At 49.6% G+C, this 15,457-nt stretch overlaps 1 protein-coding gene across 3 annotated transcripts in view; it reads left to right on the top strand.

The window, feature by feature from the left end:
- The first annotated feature begins 2,259 nt into the window (after positions 1-2,259).
- Cacna2d4 (calcium voltage-gated channel auxiliary subunit alpha2delta 4) overlaps positions 2,260-15,457 on the top strand; it is a 99,746-nt gene continuing 86,548 nt past the window's right edge. For 2 of the 3 annotated variants that reach the window (XM_051155222.1, XM_051155223.1), the window contains exons 1-6: positions 2,275-2,435; positions 5,430-5,511; positions 7,213-7,329; positions 7,718-7,777; positions 9,299-9,461; positions 10,210-10,341. In XM_051155222.1, coding sequence (XP_051011179.1) covers positions 2,275-2,435; positions 5,430-5,511; positions 7,213-7,329; positions 7,718-7,777; positions 9,299-9,461; positions 10,210-10,341 — 715 coding nt within the window. Of the gene's footprint in view, positions 2,436-5,429; positions 5,512-7,212; positions 7,330-7,717; positions 7,778-9,298; positions 9,462-10,209; positions 10,342-15,457 lie in introns of all 3 variants that reach the window. The other variant, XM_051155221.1, reaches the window with a different exon arrangement.

Consider the following 15,457-nt stretch of genomic DNA (forward strand, 5'->3'; position numbering starts at 1 on the left):
ACCTACAGAAAAATGAGTCACTCTCCTCCATCAAGATGTTATCATGTGTGCAGTGTCTGGAACAATGGCAGCATCTGGACAATCTAAAATTCTGAGAATGACAGATGATGGCAGTCCAAGTATCTTGGATCGTTGGTGACATCTTTGACCCACCTTAACCAATTCTGAGACCATCTGCTTCTAGCCTTCTGGTGAGATATTGAATTCTCATTATTTCAGTAGCCTTGGCCATCTTTTTTTTTTTATTACAACAGAAAAGTAATTAATATAGTATCATACATATGCCCCTGTGTATAAATGTTTGTGAATATACATGTGTGTGCACGTGTGTGCACGTGTGTGCACGTGTATGTACAATTTTTATTTTGTTTAGGTAACTTTTTGTCTGTGAGCCTCATCTCCTCTTTGCTTCATGAAGCAACACAGGCCCTCACCAGAAGCCAGCATCCTTTCTCCAGGACCATGGACAGAAACACCTGTCTCGGTAACAAACTGCAAGACCCAGCTGAATGACACTTGATCCAAGTGAGGGAGCCTGCGTGGGAAGGGGAGGGCAGCATTGCAGTCAAAGCCACGGAGGGTACCATAGAGTCCATAGCGGAGGCCCTGAAGCACAGCATACCCAAAGTGCCCAAGGGACAGCAGGGACCAGAGCAGAGAGGGGGACCGAAGCAGGGAGGTATAGGACCTTGAGACCCTGCAATTACAAACCTCTGACTCCTGAAGTCAGCCACAGGGTGCCCTGAGCAGAGCAAAGACAAAGGCCTTACATTTGCAAAGAGTCCTGGGTTTTTAAAATACAGGTTGATGTGGGGTGGGGGCAGGGCAAATGAGACCAGCTGTCAGACTAGAGCCACAGGAAGTACAGGAACTTCGTGAGATAACTAGCCCATGCACAGCTGATTGACAGGTGTTCTTGGGGAGGCTGGATCCAAAGAAAGTAGGAGAGGCATGGCAGTGATTGAAAGATGTCTGCTGAAGTTGACAAGGAAGTAAAGGGAGGTGGCTTCCCAAGGGCCAGCACAGGCTGAGGGCTGCAAGGTGGAGGGACAGCCATATGTCAGCTTTCTGTCCAGGAATCCCATGATAGGTTCCTGCTGCTGGATCCAGGGATGGAAGTGTCCTTGACTCTAAGGTATGGCCATGCCTGTGAGCCTCCAGAGGGGCACATACAGGGCAAGCAGAAGAACCCAAGGTTAGGTCATGGAAAGTGACTGGCTATAACCTGGCCCGAGGAAGACAGAAGAATATGACTAATATGGTAGTTGACTAAATGTCCATTGGTCACAAGAGCTAAATGGTCAAGCAAACCGTTTATACTCAGGAGTAATACAGCCTTGAAAAGAAAACATTTGCCCCGTGTGACACGTGTGAACTAAGGACACTGTGCTAAGTAAGGTAAGACGGTGACAACGAAGATGACAATGACATTTCACTAAAATGAGGCAGTCAAAAATCAAAGACAGAAAGTGGAGTGATGACTTCTAGCAGGGATGGGAAACTTTGTTTAATAGCTTTTCCTTGGAGCAGGTCAAAACTCTGGTGAATAGTGTTGTTTGCAGAGAGGCGTGTGCACAGCATGAGAGGTTAGAGTCCTAGGTAACCAAGGGTATTGTTAGAAAAGAGACTTGTGTACCTTCCAGGCAAGTGGACCTCCAGGTTGCTAGGGTATTCTCTGTGCTTGTCTGCCTCCATTGACTGGCCTCAAAGCTCCAGGCACGGAAACATGAGCAATACTGCCTCCTTTTTTCTATCCGTCTCAGCATCCACAGAGTCTAGCCCCACAGTGGGCTGCCCAAGTCCTCCTATGGATTCTCAGAGGGTTTTGAGGGTCCTTTAGGTCTGGGCCCAGCACAGCTCTGACCAAACAGCTCGCAGGTGGGGCATCCTCACTCCGCCAAGTTCAGAGGCTACTCTGTGGGTACAGGTTGGCCTCTATACAACAGAAGGGCATGCTGGCCCAGCTGCTCGGGGCTGGAATCAGGGCAATCCTGCTGAGGTCACCCCACTCCTGTACTGGCCCCTCCTCTGACAACAGAAGGGATTAGAGGAAAGGCTGATAGATTAGAAGGGGGTGCTGGCTCACTGCCTCTCCCTCTGGACAGCCAGCAGCAAAGCATCTGATCACCTGGGGCAGACCCTCTGCTGGATTGCAGCTGAAGGTAGTGTCTTCTGCTTGGGACCACTTGCATGCCCAGGGATCTGGGCAGCAGCAAGTACACTCAGTGCAGAGGCTCTTTCCTCTTCTTCTGCCTTATCCCCAGTTGGAACACCATGCCAAGAATCCCCATACTGCCCTCCAGCCACTGGGACCACGGTGGACAGTGGACAGCAGCCTGGACCTTCCTGTGGAAGATACCAATCATCCTGTGGCTGCTACTGTCGGACACCTCTCTGCCTACCGTGAGGGGCCAGAACAGAATTCCTCTGGAAACGTGAGCCTCGAGTTTGATCCTACCCTGAAGACCCTTCTTGTAGCCTTCTCCCTCTGACCAGCTGCCCTGCCTCTGAAAGACCCCTTTCTTCCTACCTCCTGTCTTCCTCATACCCTTGCTGATTTTGGAGTCCACCTGCTCTTACCTTCTGGATTTGTGGGGTTAATGTCAGGGCTGGAAAAGGGTGCAGGCATCCAGCAGGGAGGAAGGATAACTACAAGATAGTGTGAAGTTGGGTACCAGCGGTTCTGAAAATGACCATTGCCGTTCCTACCCCTACCCCCACTCCCACATGCCGAGGACTCACTGGGTGATCTGTGCTTGAACACCAAGAAATGGTAAAACAGCTGTAAATGGACAGGGAGGATGGTGCCTGCAAACACCAGGGCCTTGTCTAGGACCTCAGGAAGGGTTCCCACGGCCTCGTTCTCTCTATACCTCTCTGCCTCCTTCAAGGCTTTGGTTCTAACACCACAGATTCAGGGGGGGGGGTGTTTGGAAAGAATTGGCACACATGGTTTACACTGGATACAATCTCTCTGGGTGTTTGTTTTTCAGTCAGGAACATTCCAGATACTAAAGGGTGCCTAGCATCCTAGACTGAATCTTTGCAGCTCATGCTGCTGTCCACTGTCCACAGTGGTCCCGGTGGGTGGAGGGCAGTGTAGGGCATCTTGGCATGGTGTTCCCACTGGGAATATGGCAGGGGAAGAGGATAGAGCCCCTGCAGTGAGTGCACTATGAGCCTAGCTGACAGGACAAGGGACCGTGAAGTGTCTGTGATTTGGGAAGACACCATGACACCGAGTGTCCCCTCTCCCTTGCTGTGCTCAGCACTGTATCAATGATGGCTTCAGCCCAGGCAATCTCCCGGCGAGGGAGGTAATATCATTCTCCAAGCACGCAGGCCCACAGACAAAAATGCTGGAATCTGTACTGCTGAGCCAGCCTGGCTTTTGAGACAGCCCTTGCAGCCTTGAACAAGCTGAGCAGTCTTTATCTCAGAAAGCAATTTCCAGAATGGCAAGGGGCCAAGAAAAGATGGCTGGCATCCAGGGTGGCCATCCACACAGAAACCTTGAGAGCAGCATGGGAGAGCCACCTCCACAGAGTTCTGCTGCTGTCTTCCCTTCCCTGGAGGACAGAGCTCTGCCACCCACGCCCCTCCCTCTCTCGTCAGGTCCCTTGCAGTCCTCCACCCCCCTCCTGTTGTACCTTCCACTCAGCTCTCGGCCATGGCCACTTACCCTCCAAACACAAGGCTGCCTAGAGCCTCCTGGTGACTGATCCTGGAGATCAGGTGTGGCCTCCACTCTTGGCTGTTTGGGGTGCTCCCTTTTTCTCTTGCTATCCCACACCTTGCTTCCTGGAACACAGGGACTGGCTCCCCATGGGCTCCTGGGGGATTTCCCCGCCACCTTCAAGAGAACCTTGCCATCTGCACACCCCTGAACCCCACTGCCTGCCATCACAGATCAACCCACACTACACACATCTCTTGCCTAGGGTCCATTTATCCTCAGTGTCTCAGTCCTATTCGTGTCCTCTGGCTCCACCCAGTCTCCTACCTGTCAGACTCCCATGCTCACTGCCTATGCATGCTTCTTCCTGAGCATCATGGGAGCTTGTCACGGGTACAGGGTTTTGGTGGCCCCTAAGTTATGGAGTGGGCAACCTACCCAGCGTCCAGTGTCAGGAGGCTCACGTTTCACATGGCACAGCTAAGTGCATCACCCGCCTCTCTCCCTGATTCACCTAAGGCCACCTCCCTTCCCTTCTCAGCTACAGCCAACAAGCCAAGCTGGAGGCCTCGAAGTCATTTTCCACTCCCCCAAGCTCTCTACTTTGCAAATCTCCTCACCAAGCTAACCTCTGCCTCACTGTAGATGCTGAACCTGCCTCCTCCACTTCTTCCCATCTGCATCATTACTATCCTCCTCCAAAGGAGTACCACACTACTCCAAGGGAAGGGGGTGTCCACAATAGGGCATGGCTGCTGTGGATACAGCGTGACATGCAGTCAGACCTCAGTAAGTGCTGGTGCAACTGGGTGCCGCTGACCTTAGAAGAGCCACACTTGCTCTGGCTGCAAGGCCCCAACAGGAGCTGGGAGCCTACCTTATAGGAAGGAAGGAGTGGGCAGGGCCCCCACCAGACAGGCACTTAGTGTCATTCCAACCTGCCCCCACCCAACAGGTCATTGTCTTATGACCTTGACTAGACACATAGTGATGGGTTAATCATTGAAATGCACAGGTTGGCTCAGGAAGTTTCAGATTGGTTCAGGGTCTGTACCTCCACAGTCTCTCCCTCCTCCTTCCTTTCTCCCTGAAAGGCCCTCAGAACCATGGGGGCCATGATTCACTCTGTGGTCCTCTGAAGCCAGGCAGAGTGTGTGCCATGCCCTGCAGCAGCCACAGACCCCCATGAGTCTTTGAGTTTCCCTCCCTGTCCAGGTTGCAACTTTGGGGCATAGGAGCCGTCCTAGTTTAGTTTCTGTCCCTGTGATAGACACCCTGACGAAAACAGCTTAAAGTAGAAAGGGATGGCTCACCATTCTGGGTTGCAGTCCATCATAGCTGGGAACGCAAGATAGCAGAGAGGAGCGAATGCAAGCATGCCTCCGCTCCCTTGTGCTCAGCTCTATTTCTCTAGTTTTACACAGCTCAGGACTGGTGCCTAGGGAATGGTGCCAACCACAGTGGGCTGGATCTCCCCAGATCAATTAACAGACATACCCAATGTATACAGTCCCTCACTGAGAGGCTTCCTGGATGTTTCTAGGTTGTACAAGTTGACAACTAAAGCTAACATTACATCATAGGAATGTTGGGTGTTGGTATTGTGTGTGTGTGCGCCTATGGCTGTCCATGGGTTACAAGTGTGTCTATGTGTGAGATGCCTGCTTTGCATGTATGCACTGCAGCTGTCACCTTTGAGGATCTGACATCCAAACATAATGAGAATGTGCACATAGGCTTTCCTATTCTGCAGGGTGAAGCTATGGGCTGATACCTTTGGGAGGAATCTCTACAACACAGTGACCAGATACTCAGGCTCTCTCTTGCTGCAGAAGGTCAGTGACCTCTCCCTGGGAGCTCAAGAGTGGTCAGAGGGCATCTTCCCAGAGGATAGAAGTGCCAACATCAGAGCTGTAGGGGCCTGAGAGACCATCTCTGTGATTCTTCTTATATTCAGACGGGGCCCAGGGAGGCTTCCTTCTCAGGGCTAACTAACTTAGACAGTGGTCTCAAGAGCATTCTGTCAGTTCAGATCTTTGGGAAGCCAAGGACAAGATTAGACCCACAAAAGGTTTAGTGCGTGGGTGATGGAGGTTTGGTGTGGATGCCAGGGAAAGAGCCAGAGAAAGCTGACCCTCTGGTGGGGTCAGAAAGGGCAGCAGGCCACCTGCAACTGCCAGCTGCAAGCAGCAGGTATCAATTTCCTCTATGTAAGCACATCATAGAGGGCCCATGTGGGTCCTGGCACCCAGGCTGTGCCCAGGGATATATCCACGTGCCCTGGCAGGCTGGGCCTATGCTTAGCTCCCAGGAGAAGTGGACCTGACAGAAGAGCAAACCTGCCGCCCTTGTTCATTAAGTGCTCAACTGTAGATCCAAGGCTGGCCTATGCTCAGCCAGCTCATGAGCTGGCATCTTTTTTAGTACCTGACTCCCTGGACATGGTCACAAGGGCTTTGCCTTCTGTTAGCACCATAACCTAAAAGATTATGACATGGTTTGATTCAGATTACCACAACCCAAGAGGCACCTTCTCCACCTTGCTAATAATGATGGGACACTCGGCTTTTATGCCAGCCCTGAGCACACTGCCCTTCACCCCTCATTCCCCTTGTGCTGCAGAAAGTGGGAGGAGCCAGGGTGAGCCCTGGGGGTGGGGGTGGGGGCTCTTGCAGACTTAAGACTCCAGAAGCCCTCTCAACACCCCTGTTATGATATGAACAACAGCCGGTTTGATTTTCCTGTTTGAACCCTGTAGCCCCAGGTGAGGAAGACGAGGAGGGATCGTGGAGTCTTTATCAAGAGTCTATGCATTCCACAGCACTGTCAAAAGCTGTAGAAGCATCACATCTTAGCTGAGTGACCTCTCTAAGATCACACGGCCAACAGGTTCCAGAGCTGGTCAAGAGTCATTGGTGGCTCATTGAGGATTGTCCCTGGGCGGACAGGAATTTGAAGCCAATTCCTAAGCTCCCCTGGGCTCACCAGCATCACTTGCTTCTCTTGGAACTGCTGAGCTGGGTCCTTCAGTAGGATACAGGTGCAGGCACGCACATGCACTCAGGCACGCACACGCGTGCACACACACACACACACACACACACACACACACACACACACAATGCGTTGGTCTCAGGAGCTGAGCAAAGCTGAATGGACATTGAGGTTCCTTCTCAGTCGCCTTCGCAGGTGTCAGGGAAACTGTGGCTTACAAGGAGCAAGGACAAAAACACTGCTAGTACCCCATCTCCTCCAGTGTTCTCTCTCCCCCAAGCTGCCCAGTGCACTGGCTCTGACTGGTGACCAGTTTAATGGCTTCCCAAGTGTCAATTAACTCCTGTTAAGGATAAAAACTGCCATGTGTCTGGAGGCCTGAGCAGAGGACAATGGAAGACTGGCAGCTGAAGACTATGACTAAGGCAGTCATGGCGGTGGGGTGGGTATCTCACTGTAGGGGAGGCTGGGAAGGTTTTAGGGCAAGAACGACCTAGTCCAGAGCAAAGATATACTTTTTTTTCCATCTTTGCCCTGCCCAGAAGTACAAGGACGCAGAGCCCAGTCTGAAAATCAAAGAGGTGGATGGCTTGGAGCTGGTGAAGAAGTTCTCAGAGGACATGGAGACCATGCTGCGGAGGAAAGTCGAGGCTGTTAAGGTGCCACTGCCCATCCCCTCGCCCCCAGCACTGGCCTTAGGGACTCTTTCAAGGACTCCACTGAATATAGATGGCGCTCTCCTAGCTGAGTGCAATGCAGGCTGCGTTATACTAACCAGGTCACCACAGGCATCAGGGTAGGCATGTCATGCAAGGAAGAGGGCACCTCCTGTTCCCAGCCAGGCTTTGTGGACACTCAGGGACGAGGTCACCTGAGCACCATAGAACACATGGGGAGCATGGAGCAGGGGTCTTCGTGGCTGAAAGGGCAAGAGAAGAAAGCAGAGGGAGTGAAGAGGGGAGAGAGAAGACCAGAGAGCTTGGGCTGGGGCGGCAGAGGAAAGCAATGGCTGAGGACTCTCCCTTCCCTTTGCGCTCCCTCCCTCAGAGCCTGGTGGAGGCCGCTGAAGAGGCTGACCTGAACCATGAATTCAATGCATCTCTGGTGGTAAGTCCTCCTCCAGGGAGGGAGTGGGTGCTAGGCTGGCTGGCTCTGCCCCACCCCCACCGGCAGCTGGAGTACCAGCTGTGAGGGGAGCGGAGCAACAGCCACTCACTCTATGTCCCCGTGCCAGGCTGGGCCCCAGCTTTGTCAGTCCTGAGGCTCTCAGAGAAGGTGTAGAGTAAGCATGGGTGGGGAGTGGGCCAGGGAGCACTAGGAAGATGGAAGAGAGGAGGCTCAGGAGAGACAGCCCCAGGGAGGGAACTTAGGAAGCGGAGGCACTAACCGGGTGTCTCTGTGATGAAAGATAAGAAAGCCCAGGAAGATGAAAGCTCAGGTTGGGTGCGTATGCCATGGATGCACCCCCTCTGTGTCCAGGGGACAGAAAGATGAGATGTCACCTGAGAGAGGCCAGGGTCAAGCTCTGGTCTGAGATGCTGGGTGGCCGGTGGCTTTCCATTACTGTGGTAAATCCCACCATGACCAAAAGCAGCTTGGGAGGAAAGGCTTTATTAGGTTTACACATTACAGTCGCTGTGGGGGAAGCCAAGGTGGTAATTCACGGCAAGCATCCAGAGGCAGAAACTGAAGCAGAGCCATGGAGGAAAAATGTTTAACGGGTTTTTCTCTTGGTTCAATCAGTTTGCTTTCTTGTACAACCATTCACCATCTGCCCAAGGGTGGCACGCCCACATTGATCATTTCTCAAGGAAACGCTCCCACAGACTTGCCTCCAGGCCAATCTGATGGAGGCATTTTCTCAGTTTAGGATCCCTCTTCCAAGATGGTCCAAGCTTTGTTGACAAAAAACAAACAAACAAACAAACAAAAAACACAAGCAGCTCTCTGGGCGTGTGAGGGCTGGAGTCAGGGAGGGACATTGCTGGGCCAGAGCTCATAGAGCTGGCACTGACCAGAGGGCAACAAGATGGAGTGGGGAGCGGGGGTGTGGCCACAGGTCTAGAGGGAGTCACGGTATACGGCTTGTAGTGTGGCTTGCACAGGGAAGAAAGTGGGTCTGATTATGGTCCCTTAGGTCACAGCCTTTCTATCCCATGGGGAGGAAACAGAGCAGGTCACAGGCCCGCTTGCAGAGTAGGGCCCCAGAGGCTCTTTGAACCCTCTGGCTCTCCAGGACCCTCAACCCAGAAAAAAACTGACAGTGCTGACAAGGACTTTTGCCTCCTTCCGGCTCCTTGAGTCTTTGTCTGCTGTCTGTCTGCCTGCCTACCTGTCTGTCTGAGACTTGTGATTTTTGCCACACACACTAAGCCAAATGGACAATCAAAGCAACGATTGGGCCAATTTGACCCCCACCCGCCAGTGAGCCCTCGGGTCCAGTTATCTTAATATGTCATGTGACCTCATCACTCCATCCACCAAGGGCAGCATAACTGGGTTCCACCAGCCCATCCAGCACGGCCTGGCCTCTGACCCTCCCTCCTTCCTTCTCTCTCTTCCCCTCCCTCCCTCTCCTCTCCATTTCTGGGCTGTCTCTCCTGGGCCTGTCCCCCTCTCTCCCCCCAGTTTAACTACTACAACTCGGTACTAATCAATGAGAAAGATGAGAAGGGCAACTACGTGGAGCTGGGCGCCGAGTTTCTTCTCGAGTCCGATGCGCACTTCAGCAACATGAGGGTGAACGTCTCCATGAGCAGTGTGCAGCTGCCTACCAATGTGTACAACAAAGGTGACTGTGCCCTCGCCACTGGGTAGTCTAGGGGACAGGCAGGGGACCCTGGAGGGTTTTAAATATTCTGTGTCCATTTCCCCAAGAAGCACTACGGGGTGTTAGCAGTTTCTCCAACCTCCTTGATAGGATGAGAAAAGAAATTATTCTACACAAGCATAGAGTATTCTATTTTCTGTTGGTATGACAAAACACCCGAGGCTGAATAACACAGGCGAGGTTTTCCTAGCTCAAGGTCTGGGAAGCTGACTTTAGCCAGAATGGCACTGCTTTGGTGAACTTCCCAGCGGCATCCCAGTGTGGCAAAGGATGTCATGCTGGAGGCGGGGGCGGGATATCTGTGTAAGGGGTACAGCCATGCAGGGAAGCCAAAGCTAGAGAGAGGGAAAAGCCAGTCTCTCTTCCACAGCAACGCTTCCCAAAAGAACTCAACAGAGTCCATAGAATTCTAAAAACTCTTGTCCTGGGGCTCCAGCACCCACCATGGTCCAAACACCTCCCCTTAAACTCCATCCTTTCTCACACCACACATCCAAACGCAAACGCTGGGAACACAGACACGAGTGGCATCTGGACCTCAGCGCGGGCTGGGGAAGGGTGATGTGCTGCCTTAGTGAGCCTGAGCTGCCGGTGAGGCAGATGCAGCCCCAAGGGAAGCAGGCGAGCTCACCCATGTTTACATGTGCAGTCTGGTCACAGGCTTCTAGCTTCGTCCCCACTGAAGTCCCTTTCACGTCCTCACTTCCAGACCCAGACATTTTAAATGGAGTCTATATGTCCGAGGCCCTGAACCCTGTGTTTGTGGAGAACTTCCAGAGAGACCCTACACTGACCTGGCAGTACTTTGGCAGTTCGACTGGGTTCTTCAGGATCTATCCAGGTGAGGACACTGGGTGGCATCTCTGTCACCTCTGGGCTTGTTCTCTGAGAATAAAGTACTGACCACAGGTCCTAGCACTCAGGCCCTATAAATGAAGGGCCCTCGTAGCCAAGGCATTTTCAACCCACATGTGGCCTTCTTACAACCTACTGTGACATAATGGGAGCATCACAGTAGTTGTCACCAATGTTAAGTGAGTGCCTGTCCTGGGAAAGCCTGTGTGTGATGCCCAGGACACTGTGATCCCTCACCTTAGGGTGTTCCTAGTTGAGGAGCAAAGTGTGCTTTCCTTACACAGGGTGGGGAAAGTTCCCTTGTCCACACAGAAACAGGAAGTTTCACTAGGAAGTGCCTCACAAGCATGAGGATCTCAGAGCGTTAGAACAAATGTGAAAAAACAAGGCGTGTGCACAGCTGTAATCCCAGCGCTGCAGGGATGGAGGCAGGAGGATCCTGGGAGATCACTGGACGCTCCCTCTGCAGGAATTAGTGAGCTCCACATTCAGTGAAGACTATGTCTCAAAAAATAAGGTGGAGGGCAGCAGAGGAAGACACACACAATTGGTCTTTTTGTCTCTACAAGTGCACACACCAGTGCTAGCACCATATACACATATGTACACACACACACACGTACAAACATGCACACCCTACATACTAAAACAAAAAGAGGAAAGGAAAAAAAAACAGCCCCAGTGTTTGTGGGTCTTGACTTCTGGTTTCTTGCCACTTAAAGAAATTCACCTCCACATCTCAGGTTTCTATGTCCAGAAAGATTTGTGGTGTCCCCTCTGCTGGAAGAAGGACACTAGAATGGCAAACCCAGGCCTCTCTGACTGAAAAGTTGACCCCTCTCACAGGGTGCAAAGAGCAAGTGTGGCTCCCATCCCTGGCGTATTCCCTGGGGTCTCTGCGAGATATTCCCAGATAGCTGTGGGTTTCTACTTCCCTGCCCGGGTCCCTTTAGCCCTCCCTGGCACAGAGGCCCTGCCACCTGGGGAACTCGCGCCATCCCCAGAGAGGAGTTCCTGTGAGGATCCCCCTTGGTCCATTTTTAATTGGATTGTTTTTCTTCTTGCTGAGCCTCAGGAGTTCTCTGTATATTCTGACTATTAATTCCTTATCGGCTTAATGATTTACAAATATTTTCTCCCATTTTGTGGGCTGCTTCTTTAATTTGTTGATATATTGTCTTGTAGTCTTTTAACGGGTAGTGTTTGAATTAGCCCACCTTTCTTTTGCTGCCTATGTTTTTTGGTGTTACAGCCAAGACATTGTTGCCAACTCCAGCACCACGGTAACGTTCCACTGGGTGTTCTAGCAAAAATTCTGCACTTGTGAGTCTTCCGCTTAAGCTTTTACTCATTTTAAGTTGATTCTGTATATCATGTTAGGAAGGGTTCAGCTTCTTTCTTATATATGTGACTTCCCAGGCTCCTCAACACTATTTGTTTAAAGACTGCTGCTTGTTCTCACCTAGACTTGGCATCCCTGTCAACAATGATTTGATCACGAGGCAAGGGGCTTCTTTCCAGTGTCTCTCTTCTATTGCATGGGTCCCTGTATCCAGCTGGATGTTCATAATATACTGTTGTGATTGCTGCAGCCTTGCAATAAGTGTTCAAATCAGAAGATGTGGCTCATTAGAGTGTCACTCACTTTTGCTTCTTCGTGGCAAAACACTTGTCCAAACTGATTATGGGAGGAAAAGTGTATTCCAACTCATGGTTTGAGAGGGTTTCAGTCCCTGGAGAAAGGAAGGCATAACAGAAGTCACAGCACCAGGAGCACGTGGTCAAGGCAGCTCACCTTGCAGCAGACCAGTAAACAGAAAAAGCATCAGAACTGGGACCCAGACTATATGACTGTACCTTCACATATATGTATGTGCGCCACATGGGTGCAATGCCCATGGAGGCCAGAAGAGGGCATTTGATTGCTTGGAACTAGGTCACAGGTGACTGTGGGTGCCAGGAACTGAGCTTGGTCCCTTGCAAGAGCAGTAAGCACTCTCAACTACTGAGAGGTTTCTCCAGACACCCAACAGTTTATAGTGTTTATTATACAAAATTCTTTACTGCCTTTGTGATGTTACGGAAAACTGGATTGTTTTGGTAACTTCCTCTCCAGGTTGTTCATAGCAGCTGCTTTTGTTTGCTAGGTTGCAGAATTCATTTATGAGGCCTGGCTCCTGCCTTATGGACTCTTATGGCACTAACCATAAGCCAAACCTACAATATGTGAGCGTAGATCCCCTTCCTTCTTCACTTTCACCTTTGCCTTTTTTTTTTTTTTTCTTTTTTTTTTTCTTGTGTAATTTCCCTGGCTAGAACTTCCAGTACTGATTTAAATATAACTACTTAAAGATGATTCTGTTTTATGACGCCTATGAGCAAACGTTTTCAACCTTATGTTGTGGGTTTTTTCCATTCATGGAATTTGTTGTGTTGAAGTGGTTTTCGTCTATTGCTAGATTGTCGAAACTTTTTGTCATGAAAGTGAGTTGGATTTTGCCAAATTTTTTTTTTTCTGCTTCATTTGGGATGATCATACAAGGGCTTTTTTTCTGTCAATGTGACATTTTATATCAGTCAATTTTCATGGGTTAGAAAATCCTTGCTTTCTAGGAATAATATATTGCCTTTTTAATTTGCTGCTGGATTTACTTTGCCGGGCTTTCTTGGAGCTCTGCATCAGTGAATTCTGTTTTGGGGGGATATTGTGCTATAGTTTTCTTGCAGCATTTTTCTGTGGTAACAGGATAATGCCCTCTTCGAATTTAGGGAAAATTTTGAACATTTGTGTGAACTGTTCAAGTGTTTGGTACTGCTCATCTGAAGACCATTGGGATCTGGACTTCACTTTGTTGGCAGAGTAGTTGTTTTTGTTTTTGTTTGTTTTGTTTTAGCACTATAAGTTTAACACTGACTCCAAATACAAAATGAGTACAGAAGGAAGAATTAATCAATATAATATAGAACCTTCTTAACAACGAACTCCCTCCCACTGACAGGACCTGCAGCTACACAACTCCCAGTTGAAACATGTACAAAGGACTGCCTGCGACCTACGTTTCTATGCCCACATCCTAAGAAACAACCCTGCTTTGTGATTCCGAAGGCCAGGAAGGCTCAAAGTGTCAGTGATCCAAACAAAATAATGATAATGTGAACAGTAGCTATAAAAATCTCAAAAAAAATTCTTTTTTTAAAATTTATTATACTCCATTCAGATTACATCTCGATTTTTATCCCCTCATTTGTATCTTTCTGTTCCTGTCCTCCCTCCCTCTTCTGCCCTATTCCCCTCCCCTAGACCTCTGACAGAAGGGGACCTCCTCCCCCACCATATGACCACAACCTAACAGGTCTCATCTGGATAGCCTACTTCCCCTTCCTCTGTTGCATCTCCCCCAAGGGGAAGTAATAAATCGGGGGTATCAGAGTTCATGCCAGAGGAAGTCCCCACTCCCTTCTACAATGGTGGGGAATGAACAGTCCATTGGCTAGATCCAAACAGGGGGTCTAGGCTCACTACATGCATTGTCCTTGGTTGGTGCAACAGTTTGAGCAGGCCCCCTGGGTCCAGATCTGCAGGCCTCGACGGTCTCCCTGTGGGGCTCCTGAACACTCTGGGTCATTCCATCCCCCTCTTCCATCCCCTCTCTTCCATGCCCCGCTCTTCCGTCCCACTCTCAGCACTCTGTTGGGAGATTCAAATTTTTGTCTCTATCTCCCTAATACTTACGAGTCTGTTTAGACTGTTTTCATGACTTAGTTGTGGTAGTTGCGTGTCTCTAGAGTTTGTCTCTTTCACACAGGTTGTCCAATCGGTTGACGTTTAGCTGTGCACCGACCTTTCTTTTACTTCCACAGAATTAAAATGAACATCCCATTTTCATCTTTTATTTTAGCAATTTGAGTCTGTTTTGGTGGTGGTGGTGGTGGTGGTGGTGGTGGTGGTGGTGGTGGTGGTGGTGGTAGTGGTTTTTTTTTTGTTTTGGTTTTTCAAGACAGAATTTCTCTGTGTAGCCTTGGCTGTCCTGGAATCACTCTGTAGACCAGTCTGGCCTCGAACTCACAGTGATCCACCTGCCTCTGCCTCCCAAGTGCTGGGATTAAAGGTGTGTGCCACTACGTCTAGCTCATGCCTGTTTTCTTAAAAGCTTTGTCAATTCTATTGACGATGTCAGATAACTACATATTAATTTCACTTGTTTTCTCTGTAGTTTTCTATTATTTCATTTAATTTCTGTCCTGATTTACTTTTTCCTTATATATTTATAATTGGTTTCTTGTGTTTTATACTTCTTTTTTGTGTTTTGTTGTTGTTTTGTTTTCTTTTTGTTTTGGTTTGTTTTGGTTTGGTTTTTGGGTTTTGTTTTTGTTTTGTTTTGTCTTTTCATTTTTTGAGACAGGGTTTCTCTGTGTAGCCTTGGCTGTCCTGGACTTACTTTGTAGACCAGGCTGGCCTCGAACTCACAGCGATCCCCCTGCCTCTGCCTCCCGAGGGCTGGGATTAAAGGCGTGTGCCACCACACCTGGCTCTTATATCTCTCTCTTTTTTTTTTTTAATGCTTTATTCAAATCAACTCACAAAAACACCACTCAGGTGGTTTAAGGCAGCCGCTCAAACACTTGCCCCGTCCCAACATCCACACATGTCAGTGAACTTCTGCACAGTCAGGATGGCCATTCTGGAACCACGGAGCTTAACTTGGGGTCTTGAGCTTTCATTATCAATTACTTTATTTTATGTTATGTATGCTGGCGTTTTCTGCATCTGTTTGTGTACCACGTGCATGCTTAGTGCCCACAGAAGCCAGAAGAGGACATCAGATCCCCTGGGACTACAGTTACAGACGACTGTGAGCTGCCATGTGGGAACAGAACTTAGGTCCTCTGAAAGAGTGGCCAATGCGCCTAATTCCTGAGCCGCCTCCCCAGCGCCCATCAATTACACTGTTATTCACTCATCAACCACAAGAACTATTACAGAGTTGAAACTTCTTTTAAAATTAAGCTTTATACACTCTATCATGACATATATACTCCTGCTTGCATCTTGTCCTTTCTCATCACCTAATAGCAGCCTTTCTGCTCTCCTTCCTAAGTGT

This window comes from Acomys russatus, chromosome 13 (assembly GCF_903995435.1).
Source record: "Acomys russatus chromosome 13, mAcoRus1.1, whole genome shotgun sequence".
In the NCBI taxonomy this organism is placed as follows: Eukaryota; Metazoa; Chordata; class Mammalia; order Rodentia; family Muridae; genus Acomys; species Acomys russatus.